At 27.8% G+C, this 12569-nt stretch overlaps 3 protein-coding genes across 7 annotated transcripts in view; 2 read left to right on the plus strand and 1 right to left on the minus strand.

The window, feature by feature from the left end:
- The window catches only part of pyd (zonula occludens-like protein polychaetoid), a 198821-nt gene that overhangs the window by 164782 nt on the left and 21470 nt on the right, over nucleotides 1-12569 (minus strand). The gene's annotated exons all lie outside the window — the stretch shown is intronic.
- LOC105154161 (uncharacterized) lies at nucleotides 487-2572 on the plus strand. Of its 2 annotated transcripts, none has more exons than XR_015545610.1 (4): nucleotides 487-657; nucleotides 1338-1463; nucleotides 1745-2021; nucleotides 2250-2572. XR_015545610.1 is itself a non-coding variant. In XM_087407622.1 (4 exons), exons 1-3 carry the CDS (start codon nucleotides 646-648, stop codon nucleotides 1925-1927), a joined length of 321 nt encoding a protein of 106 aa, XP_087263748.1. In that variant the 5' UTR covers nucleotides 487-645; the 3' UTR covers nucleotides 1928-1965; nucleotides 2250-2572. The 2 variants fall into 2 exon arrangements, 1 of the variants encoding a protein (XP_087263748.1); XM_087407622.1 differs by having other exon boundaries at nucleotides 1745-1965.
- LOC105154160 (Peptidyl-alpha-hydroxyglycine-alpha-amidating lyase 2) lies at nucleotides 4933-12478 on the plus strand. Of its 4 annotated transcripts, none has more exons than XM_087407619.1 (8): nucleotides 4933-5092; nucleotides 5630-5882; nucleotides 6227-6381; nucleotides 6924-7122; nucleotides 9045-9237; nucleotides 9431-9625; nucleotides 11221-11333; nucleotides 11460-12478. In XM_087407619.1, the coding sequence occupies exons 2-8, from the start codon at nucleotides 5751-5753 to the stop codon at nucleotides 11607-11609; spliced, it is 1137 nt and encodes a 378-aa protein (XP_087263745.1). In that variant the 5' UTR covers nucleotides 4933-5092; nucleotides 5630-5750; the 3' UTR covers nucleotides 11610-12478. The 4 variants fall into 4 exon arrangements, with proteins under 4 accessions (XP_087263745.1, XP_087263747.1, XP_087263746.1 ...); XM_087407621.1 differs by having other exon boundaries at nucleotides 4944-5092; nucleotides 5651-5882; XM_087407620.1 differs by having other exon boundaries at nucleotides 4963-5180; nucleotides 5651-5882.

The raw sequence follows: 12569 nt of genomic DNA on the forward strand, positions 1-12569 counted from the left end.
TCAGCAAGTAAAGATAGATGGACAAAATAACTATTTTATAAAGTTTTATATACATGTCTCTATTTTCATCACTATATGATAATATATGTGTATATTATTTTATGTTATATATGTATAATATATGTATTAAAAAGTTAGGTAAAAGTTTTTAACTTTTTTCGATTTTAGTATAAAGTCCACTTAACCACTGCTTAATTTTGCGTTTATTTTGATCATGTAAAAGGATTTTCCATTTCGTTTAGTTAATTTGGAGATCTTTGTACGATTGTAATGCTGATAATTTCGTCGGCAGTCCAGCATCCTCTTAAGTACAAATTAATTTGACTTTTCACCAAGGAATAGCATCCGTGCATCGTAAGAGCTCGATCGATCGCTATACGGAATGAAAGAAAGAGAAAGGGTGGGAGGGAGGAAGGGGAGAGAGAGAGAGACTAAGCTATCCTTGTATCAGTGAATTCTGGACGAACGTACGCATGCTCAATGTCATTTGCTCCTTCTCTCAGGAACTGCATCGCATAGGAATAATGCCTCGCGAGTAACATCGCGACGGGCAAATGCAGCTCGCGTAGGCTCGCCACTCTCTTTGCATTTTTTTGCATGTAATCTAGAATCGAGAATATAATTATCGCGAGAGACGAGACAGTTATGAGAGAAAATGTGAGTGCGTGCAAAAATATATTATCATCGAATTCTCTCGACATTTACAATGCAGCAACACCCTTAGAGGACATTTTTCTTAAATTATTTATATAATTTTTCATAATTTCCATATGAATTTTAGAATTTTTCAGAAATCCTTTTTTAGAAAACTTCTTTGATTTTTGATACCCATTGGAACACTTCAAAAGTGCTGAGAAAGTTCACTTATATCTTTTCCAAAATACTTTGCATATGAATTTTGGAATATTTCTAAGATTTTTGATTCGTACATTTCTAAAGAAACTTATAAAATCTAAAGAAATTTAAAACTTTTTCAAAATCTTCATAAATTATAAATACAAAAAATTCTTAAAAATAGTATAAAATATTATGAAGATTTTTTTCATTAAAGAAATATTGCAAGTTCAAATCACTGTAAGGGATGGTTAATTAAGGAATGGAAAGATTTATGTATCTGTAAAAATTGGCAAATTTCAGCAAATTCGAAAATAATGAGAGAAAATATAAATTAAATCTCTAAAAGAATCAATAAATTTTGGCAGAAATTAATGAAGATTTAATATCTTGTTTTCAAAATAAGAAATGTTAACTTTTTACATGTTAACTTTATATATATTTCAACTGTTTAACTTTATATATATTTCATATAACATAAATTATGTGTTATTCTTTTTCAGGATAGAATTATGTTATGTTTTTTATTGATACTCGCATTATGTACGAGAGTATATTCAGCGAATGCCAGACATGTAATTATCAAGAGAAATTACAGTGACCAAAGTGTAAGAGGCTACCTAGCCGAGGTAGATAATTATAAGTATTTAATACAATACAATAATAATTAAGTTAAATTATACTGCTATTCAAATAAATCAAATAAGTAAGGAGTCATATACAGTTAAAGTCTTGATGCCTAATAATATTTCTATGTGAATTTTTAAATATCTTTTTTGATATGATTTCTTTACTTATTTGAAATATTTTATATTCTAACGCACAAATATTGTATTATTCGATAAAAAAAACTAAAATGATAGATTTATTCTTAAATTTTTGAAACAATGAATTCTCTGATGTCTCTCAGAGGACTTGCTGGTGGAACGAAGTGTGCAAGGAAGAATTTCACAGTAAGTTTCGGTGTCGCTGCCCAAAATGGTCCTATTGTCGTTCACCAGGAAGATATTATGACGCACACTGTAGTATGACACGCACAGGCTACATATGGACCCAACCCGAAACGTCATTAAGTCTCGAAATCGATAAGTAAACGATGCTATGGAGTACCAGTCCCGCGAAGAAAGACAGGTGAATTAAAAAAAATCGATAGAATCCATTTCGCATGGCAAAGTTCATGAAATAAAGTAAGTGCAGAAATATAATCTTTTTTTGTTAATAGTTTTACCGCATTTTCTTACTGTTAACAATTATTCGCCAGTTCTTTAATAATAATTCTCTAATTAATTTATTTTAATTATATTTATCATCTATTAATTAAGCTGGAAACAATAAGAAATATCAAATCGCTAATTTTCTATTATACAATTACACAGAATTATTTTCGACTAATATTAATGTACGATTTTATACAGGGATAGCAATATACGATGGAAATATTAAAAATCAAACATCTGTTCAAAATCAAAATTGGCGTTCGTTAGAATTTTGCAGATTTATTCATCAGTTATAAGATATGGCACAACTGTTTTAAAGGTAATTTCCTATTAATAGATTTTATCTAGAAAAAAGACGAGAATGTTTCAAGAATGACATTCAAAAGACATTTGGATTTAGAAGAGCAATGTAATTTGTATTAGAACATTCACAAATTTACGCTGCCAAGAATTTATGATTGTCATACTATATATAATAAACTCATTATGTGATTGCTATTAATAAAACTCTGACAAAATAATTTGTGAATAATTTACTCACTTGTCCCATAGATATGAGATTCGTCTTCCTTTACAGAAGATTAATCCTAAAAGATAGTAATTATATATTACTTATTTATTCAGTACTGTTATTCTCAGTATTTTTAATACTCAAAATAAGTAAACTAAACTACTTTTCAATATTAAATTGAATTTCTACATAGAGTTACATGTTTCTACATGTAATTCTTTGATGTATTATTTTGATATTAAAATTATTATTAACTGCTAATTTTACTTTTATATTTTATAATGGATTTTGTAATGTATAATCATTTAATATTCCTTCATTTATATAATTTATAAAAAAAACATGTTTAAATTCGAGGATACATTAAACCTATATCTTATCATTATCGAAATAATATTAAAATTAATTACCGCAAGTAATTTGATCTTAATTTAAGCTTATCATATATTAATACAGTATTATGTACATCTTGCGCGATATATATATATATATATATATATATATATATATGTGTACATCGTGCCTGCTTAGCGTTCCGCTGATATAATCGTGTCTCCTAATAGAAAAAAGATATATTAATAGCAAAAGTCTAATAAAAAATGATGTTGTTAATTCAATAACAGTAATGAAATAAATAATATTTTATTAAAACAAGAACATGACATTTGTTTCATTGTTATTGAATTAAAAAGACTATTTTTAATTAGATTACTTAGCTAATCTCCTATTAATACGACACCATTTTGCTCTATGCATTTGCGCGAGTCCGAACCGGGAGGATTTCGTTTCCCTATAAATCGATAGCATCGTTTGCCTACATCTCGTTTGTTTACATGTAATTTATTTACATGTATTATTGCCTACAGCTCGATTGCCTATAAGTAATATTATTCTCTACTTTAAAAACATACATTCTCGATTTCAAAACAAATTCGCTGCTTTAAAAAAAAAAATACAAATTCTCTGCTTCAAAAACACAAATTATTTTGTTTACGTAATTTAATTTCAATTTTATATTTGTGCGCACGTATAAGGCAATCGAACAGTAGGAGGAAACTGCAATAGGAAATTTTTGCAATATCGGTGAACGCTAAAGTCAGGTTATCTTCTTCTTAACAATTACTTAAGAAAAGTATAACGTAACTTTAGCGTTCACCGATACACATTTGGATTTACGTTATTGCAAAAACTCTTTAATAATACAGGAGGGTCCCATTAGTGCGATAACACACATTCATTCATATCGGTCGGTATCTAATAACCACTAGTAACTTTTCACTAATGAGAATATTTTATTTTAAATTAGCCAATTAGCAATATGCGTTATCGGAACCTTTTCAATAATACATATAAGCAATCAATCTGTAAGCAAATGATATGTAGACAGCTATAGGCAAAAGATCCTCTCATTTAAATCAAATATAGCGAACAGAACATAATGTTTATACATATAACTGTATAATTGCTATGCAAATTATATTTTATAATTATAATTATTATACGCTATTGGTCAAAAGTTTCAGCTCCGTTTATAGAAATTTCGTAATATAAAGAATACATATGTTTTCACTAAAATAAATTTATGAGAAAAAATTATTTGTTTTTAGATTTTCTACTTATCACAGCCTAATATCTCTAGACTTGACTAAGAACCATAAACTCTTGGTATTCTATCTCTTGATAAATTTTTCAAGTGTTTTAATCAAAGATTTGTAAATAATTTTATGCTTAATTTTTGCAAGAATATTGTTTACATACCATTTCCTTAAATGTTTATTAGTGTTTAACGCAAAATTTTAAATTGACGTTTCTTTCAATCGACATACGTGATATTTGTCTATTTAAAAAATTTACTTGTAATGTTCGTTTATAATTATTCTTCTGCAATTCACCATTAATTATTCCGTGATTAAAAATAAAAAAATATATATCATAATTCTGTATTTTATATATAAAAAATGGAATTGTTAGCAAAAGTATGCTGAATCTTTTGAGCAGTAAGGATAAATCCCACAATCTTGCTTTAAGAGGTCGTAAGCTATAAGATGTAAGTTTTTGTAAATGACAATGATATATCGGCCACAAAACTTATGCTTTTAGGCCGTAAGAATTGGGTTTTGCTCAATTTGTTTAAGTAAGTCTAATGATTAAAGCCTAAAGACTGCGCAAAAATAGTTTAAAAACAGAAATTATTGTTGCTTAATCTCTTTCGACTTATGACTTAAGGCCTCTTAAAGCAAGATTGTGGACCTATCCTAACGTGACGTTGTATGATTGTTATTTTGTGTTTTGCTGAAAATGTTACAGAAAGTTATTGATTACCCTGCGAACACATAAAAACTCTGACGTCAATGGTCTCCAGGATACGATCATCCCTACTCACTTTCCTGGAACAGTACTAGGACACCTGCGCGCGAATATCGATCGACGCCCACCTGTCTGATTGTACCGGCGAATTCTTCCTGGAGCAGATGCAGTTGATTTTAAACGATATCTGACATAACAGCTCATCATTTCTCACCGACCATCGGTATCCAATTTGTTATTTTCTGTGTATCGACAAAATCACAGCCATCTATTTCCTTTATTTCTAGCATTTTCATCCAAGTTAAAGTGAGGTAATCGTTACTGCTGAATAAACAATGAATTTCTAATAAACAATTTTAAAAAGTTATAGCAAATCTATGTCAGTTATATTAAAAAATAACGATGAAAAATAGCAAATATTAAGTTTATCATTGACGTTTTGATCGCAATAATTTAAATAATTTCCCACTCTACTTTTTATTGTGTTCTCGTATATATTGATGTCTCTGTTACGTTGCGCTGTTAATTTCTAATGATTGTGTTATAATCACTATTGTTCTAATATATAAATAATTTATAGAAATACTTTATTTCGATCTATAGTTCAATTATAACAAAATAATTTTTTTTTATATCTTCTTTTTCTCTTTTTGTTTAATCGAATTTTTCATCGAACTTGTTGAATCCTTTTGTTCGTATTATGTCAGGCAATCAATTCCCTTTATTACTTCTCATGTACTTGTTGCATTAATTTCTCTAGAGCTATTGTATATTTCCGAAGTGTAACAATTTAAATTCGACGAGCGCTTGCGCGTATTATCGATTCGACACCTCGGTTTGGACCTCGTCAGCTGCGAGATTTATGGAAGAGCAGAGAGACAATGGCGAGTAGAGGAAACCAATTCTTTCGAGTTCTCTTGATATGCGCAGTAGTGATATTTAGAGGTGTTACATCCAATATCAACGATGGAAGTAATTTCAATAAATTTGACGCTCCTGACCAATTTTCTCACGTATGTAACTATAATTCATACTTAATATATTACATCTTAATAAATTGTTACGTCGTAATATTTTATAATAATATTTACGCGTGTAAAAACTTAATAAATTAATAAGCACATTCCTCTTTTTACTTAAGTTTTTACTAATACGCATCCGTATTAATTTCCGTTATAAAATAACGGTAGATAAAGCATCCGTTTTAAAGTAAATAGAGTAACATTCAAGTATTTATTGAAGCATTATATATCTCTAATATGGCCCCAAAATCATATTTTAACAATATTGTAATAACAATAATCCTGGTCTGTAATAATCATATGTTTATGACTTTCTTGTTATCTTTATTATGCAGGATCAGTTTTCGGAATCCTATAACACGCCACTGCATCCCATCGAAAATCGTTTCTGGCGAAGTCCCGAAAATCTTGGTGAGGTTTCTGGAGTCGCTGTGGAACCGACGGGAAATCTCGTAATTTTTCATCGCGGAGATCGAACATGGAATTACGAGTAAGTCATTAATAAATTAATGAATGCAAATCGAAGACATAAAAATTAAATTTCATATTCGTTACAAAAAAGCAACGATTGCTGAAAGCATTTAAGTACTCTGCAATACTTTCTATATTTATAGTTTTTATATTTAAAAAATATAATAATAACTTTGAAGATGGTTTTATTTCAATTTATTTTAATATTCAATATATAACTTTCTTTTTCTGAAAAATCTAATTGCGTACAAGTGTGTGATTAATTTCTTATTTTTAATTATTTATTTTATTTTATTTGTATTTCTTTAACTTTTAATGTAATTTAAATGTATATAAAAACAATTTTTCTAATCGAAAATAGTCTCATCATGTTAATAATTACTGCGTTCAACAGAGAAAGCAATTTTACAACTGTTAATTGTAAAATTCTTTAATATGATTTTTATACATTTAGATCCATAAGGAATCAAAACCAAGAACTAATCGTATTAAAAAATTTTACAATAGTTGAAAAGCTGCTTTTTCTGCTGAACACAGCTAATACATTTGACGAAATTTTAGTACTTTCGATGAAAATGCAGAATACCAAGAGAAATACAGAGGTCCCATTCGTGAAAACACAGTATTAAAGGTGGATTCTAAAATTGGTAATATTATTTGTGGTTGGGGAAATCAAACGTTTTATTTACCGCACGGAATTCACGTCGATCCCTTTGGAAATATATGGTTGACTGATATTGCTCTTCATCAAGTATTCAAGGTATGTAAAAAAATTCACATTAAAAATAAAACACAAATAGCTTCTATTATAATTAATAAATAATAAAAAAAAAGGAATCCTAAATCTTGTCAAATAAATGAATCGTTGTGTTATAATTATGAAACATTGTCTTAGATCATAAATATGTTTTTACTGTTAATAATTATGAAAGTTGAGAAGTAACTATTAAGTTAGATACTTATAACACTGTTACCGTTACTTTTTTTGTAACATACTGTTAATGATGTTATTTGTTGTAACACTAACATAGTCATACTTGTTCAATAACAGTAGCAAATTTAATAATTATTTTTATCGTTACTTTTTATACTTTGAATTTCTTTATGACATAATTATCATGTATTTTTTTTTCATATCTTGAATATACGAAAATTGTCATAGATACTGAAATCTAATATTTATAGTTCATTATTATACAAATGATACAAACGTTTTTTTTTAATACATTCATGGTAAAGCGAACTAAATTATTGCACCAAAAAGTTTTCTAACATTTTGAAATTTTCGCAATTTTTTTAAGTTACTCAATGAGCAGAATGTCTAAAATTATTGTCTAAAAATTTTTTAAGAATCTCTTCTAAGAGTTTCTTGAAGTTTGATTCATGAATTGTTGATACGGCAACAAGTACATCATACGCCAAAGTTTGTACGTTAATTACATCTAACAATAAGTAAATCTTATGACAAATCTTGTGCTCAGACTTTAACTTTCTAACCCCCTGATTATATATAAATAATGAATATAGGGGAGACCGGGGGCTAATAGATTCATTTTTTAATTTCGAATTTTTTCAGACGAAATTAACAGACCTATTGAAAAAATGAATTCTATACCAATTATTACATACATTTGACTGCCTAATAATATTTTAATAATAAGAGGAAACTGATAACTAATATGAAAAAAATGCATTTTTCTAATGTATACGATTTTTTTTAAATTGTGGCATAACTCCTATTATAGATGTTCGCAATAAGATGTTATAGCAGATTTAGCGGCAGTCGCTGTGCTCAGACATGTTTACGCGTCTCGCGTTTTGTTTTTAATATAACCTCGATTATTCTATCCCTATAGTTAACTGATTCCGGTCTCTCCTACACATATCAAAATTGCATTAAGTAAAATAATTGAAAACTTAATAAGAATTCGTTATTTATATACAGCAATAAATTATTACAACATGCTATAACTGATCTTTTATTATAGTTATTAGAAGCGCCACTCTCGATGGTCAAAACTAGATATTAAACTAATGTATATATATTCTTTAAATGAATTTATCTCAGAAATATGATTGCGCGCTGTTACTATCAGACTTTCAACACTATATCCATCCGAAATATTAGTGCCTTGGTGATATAAAGCTTAATTAGGACGTTCACACGACATGCTAGAGATCCGGTTTCGATTCCCGATCAAGATAATATCTTTCGCAATAAATTCTTTACAGGTTTTAACATGTATATAACTAAGAAATAAAAACCGAGTTAACAACATAAGTTATGTAACAACATAATATAGTAGAAAGCGCCTTAAGAATCGGTCAAAGTTGAAAGTTTCGAATAATATTCTAAGTTCATGAATTTAATTAATTTCAAATGTGACTTTGCGTCACAAGGCGCTCTCTATTTTATATATGTATATAAATACACTAAATTGAGGGGATTATTAATATTTCAAATAGATTGTGTTGAAATGTCCGATAATAAAGGCACTGCGCAATCATATTTCTGAGATGAATTCATTTAATTAAAGAATACATATGTATATATAGTTTAACATCTGACTTTGACCATCAAGTGGCGTCTTCACATACTTAAGTGATGTACTCCGATCTCTTTCTAATCTTATTGTTATTACTGTTAAAAACATATTAGAGACTATCTGCATAAAATTATAGTACTCGACTTCCGGCATTCCTCAACTGATTCTCGGCCAAAGATTTGAGCCTGGAAGCGATATAAATCATTTCTGCCAGCCAACGTCAGTCGCGGTTTTACCGAGTGGCGACATTGTTATCGCTGACGGATATTGCAACAATAGAATAGTACTGTTTGACAAAAGGGGCAATCCTAAATATACTATCGGTGAAAGTACGTTTAATATTATCAATAGTAATGTTAATAATACATATAATCTGTTTTAAATTTTTGTTTGTACTAATAATCCTTAAATAGAGATATCCTTAGGAGGAAATTCTTAAAAATTCTTTTTTCTGATAAAAACTACTTTCAATACACATATTTATTACATATTTAAATAAAGTTAACGTATTTGCGATTTTAGATTGGATTACTTTGAGAGTCCCACACGCTTTGACGATTTTGCCAAATGAACAAGTATGTATCGCTGACCGCGAAGATTTGAGAATTGTATGCCTGGATGTAACATTTTCCGGATTGAAACAAAACCCTCCTTCTTATCTTCCTTATTCGATTCATCATCCGCAATTTGGTCGAATATTCGGAATTGCATCGTATCGTAAGTAATTCACGTTAGTTGTAATTTTTGTGTATAAATAATTACTATATTAAAAATAATTCTTTCAATCTCATGTTAGAATCCAAATCGAATCGACATTAAATTAAATCAAGCAGCAAAATAAAATAAAAAATATTAGTTTATTAAATAAAAAAACAATATTATAGTCTATATCATATCTAATTTTTCAATATTTTTAATTATTTATTTAAGTAATCTTTATAAATATATTTAAGAAAAATTTGCTATATAAAGTAAAAGAAATAAAAGAAGATTAATTTTTAATTTAATTTGTTTGTGTGTTAATTAAAGAATAAAAATAAAAACAGCGATTTAAGAGAGTTAAGTAAAAGTTAGAGGCACGAGTACATAAAATGGTAAGACACTAGCAAAATTTGCTGTTCTAACGTCCAGAAAGAGAGAATAAAAAATTACAATTATAAAAGCGCAAAAGCGAAACAAAACAGTATAAAAATAGATCAAACTTAGAATAAAATGAATAATTACGAAACAAATTTAACATATAAAATAAAAGTTAAATTACAAACATATTTATATAACATATAATATGAAATTTATATAATATATTATATAACATATAACATGAAAATTAAATATATAGAAAAGTTCCCTATTATAAGATAGGCGTCTAATATGAGATAGCGGCATTTCTGCTAAACTAATAGACGCTACCTATTGATTCCACCATGAATTTATTGTTCTTGGATTGAAAACTTAGTAGAAAATTCTTTAGTAGATCATGCCTGTAGTCGTCGTAAAAAAAGATTTTAGAATTTGGATATTTTAAAGTTTCATTGAGATGAGCCTTTAAACATTGTTTATTATTTAATAAAATAAATATTTGGTAATAAATTCTTCGTGTAGTGATAGAGTAAGGTTATACTAATAGAAAAATATGGGATTGTTGAATTGCTTAATTACAGAAGTTAGATTTGATGATCGTAAGACCGTAAGGCGTGGAAATCGTAATATGAGATACCCAGGGTATTTCTAATATAAAATAACCTGCTTCCATGACATACTGAAAATTGTTGCTAAAATAATAAATGTTATTGTACAATAATGAAAAGTACAACCAGAATGAACGTCGAGTGCCTATTTCTGCTTGATTTTAACCTAAAGATGAGTTCTGGGTAGAATATATCGCATACTCATTTTTTTCGCGCATCCTGGCTGTGTTTGTTTGTATTTAAGAAACATTAAATAAAGTTTTTAGTTACAATAATAATATATTTTGCGTTTTACTATCGATTTCTCGGGGCATCTCATATTAGGAGCACAATTTTTTGACTTTACGATTTACTCACATTTCTTTAATTTTCAAATAAAATGAAATTTGAATTAAATTTTATATAACATTATCTTAAAGCTTATTAAATTCCCTTCATAATGACCTATTATTTTTTTAAATTCTGCCCATAGACTACTAGCATTTACCCAAAATGAACTCGGTATCTCATAATAGGAGCCTTTCCTCTAATAATTGTATAACAAATTAAGTATAAAATATAATGATAACAATAATAGCACTACAAATCAACAATAAATGTCTTTATTACATTATATAATTTCAGATGGTTTAATTTATGCCGTGAATGGAATGACATTTAAAAATATACAAATTAGAGGTTTCACCGTTGATCCTATAAATCGGAATGTAATTGAATTTTGGAACCCGGAGTCTTCAGTAAGTATTATATTTCATATTTTTTTTTAATAATTCCTCTACATTATTAGAGATTTCTAATATATTTGAGAATTAAAATAACCAGTCTCTAATTATATATAAGAAGAATATATTGTATTTTTTTAGACCTTCACTATGCCTCACGCCATTGCTGTGTGCCCTTATGGTAGAGCCCTTTATGTCTCAGAAATTGGACCAAACAAAGTATGGAAATTCGACCTAGTGACCAAATCTAATAACACAGATGTTAAGCAACTAATATTACAAAGGGATTGAAAGTAATTGATCGTTACTTATAACACCGCGCAGTTATAATTACTTTTTTGTAACGGACTGGAAACGGCGTTACATTTTTTTTTTAACTGTAATATAATCATATTTTTTTGATGACAATAACGATTTTAGTTTACTCTTATCGTTACTTTTTATATTTTGAATCTATTTACGACAATAATTTTATATACATTCAATCTTCAATTTTTAGCTTTAATAATTTGTTCATACTTCAAGATTGTTTTAAATAACATCTTAAGATGCTATAAAATGGCTCTGTAATTAGTTTATAATATCTTAAGAATTTCATAAAATTATATTGAGAGTTGTATTAACATAAAAACAAACTTGTTATGAATACCAATATTTAAATTTGATAAAAGTGATACCATGTACAAAATTTATTATAAAATATCGCACTTTATTCGGATTATATTATAAGATCAAAAATTTAATTGGTGTTAAATTTGAAAAATTGGATATATGTATGTATAAAGCTCTAAAATATTATGTACGAATTTCCAGTTCGGAAAAAGTATCTCTTTTAATTGTGTTTTTACATATCGGTCTAGTGTTACTATTGTTTATTGTTTTCAGTAATACATAAACAAAACATTGCAAAACTTTTAGACTGATCTTGTTTCAACATTAAAAAAATAACGACTATTCTCATTATTTTTTAAGTAATAGTAACGGTAACTATAAGTTATTTTTTTACTTGGTATCGAGGTAATCAGTTATTTTCAAAAAGTAACTTTCCAGATTCTGTTAGGTGAAATTTGTCATTTGATGCTACCAAGAGACGCGGTAGCGTCAAGTATATTTTTGATGAAGTTTAGTACATTAAAATTATTTAAAAATTTTCTCTTCCATTCAAAGTAGTAGTTATTTAATTCTCCTTAAATACATTATTATATCACAAAATTGCATTATCTTATTTAATTCAAATGTTAGCACAAAAAA

Source organism: Acromyrmex echinatior, chromosome 7 (assembly GCF_024713525.1).
Source record: "Acromyrmex echinatior isolate Ae372 chromosome 7, ASM2471352v2, whole genome shotgun sequence".
NCBI lineage: Eukaryota > Metazoa > Arthropoda > Insecta > Hymenoptera > Formicidae > Acromyrmex > Acromyrmex echinatior.

Bases quoted from the DNA above. Each gene is read 5' to 3' on its own strand.
- LOC105154161 (XM_087407622.1), top strand. The intron at 1,464-1,744 runs GTAGATAATTAT...GATGTCTCTCAG, and splicing joins TAAGAGGCTACCTAGCCGAG to AGGACTTGCTGGTGGAACGA.
- LOC105154160 (XM_087407619.1), top strand. From the start codon at position 5,751: ATGGCGAGTAGAGGAAACCAATTCTTTCGAGTTCTCTTGATATGCGCA. The intron at 5,883-6,226 runs GTATGTAACTAT...TTTATTATGCAG, and splicing joins CTCCTGACCAATTTTCTCAC to GATCAGTTTTCGGAATCCTA. The intron at 9,238-9,430 runs GTACGTTTAATA...TTGCGATTTTAG, and splicing joins TAAATATACTATCGGTGAAA to ATTGGATTACTTTGAGAGTC.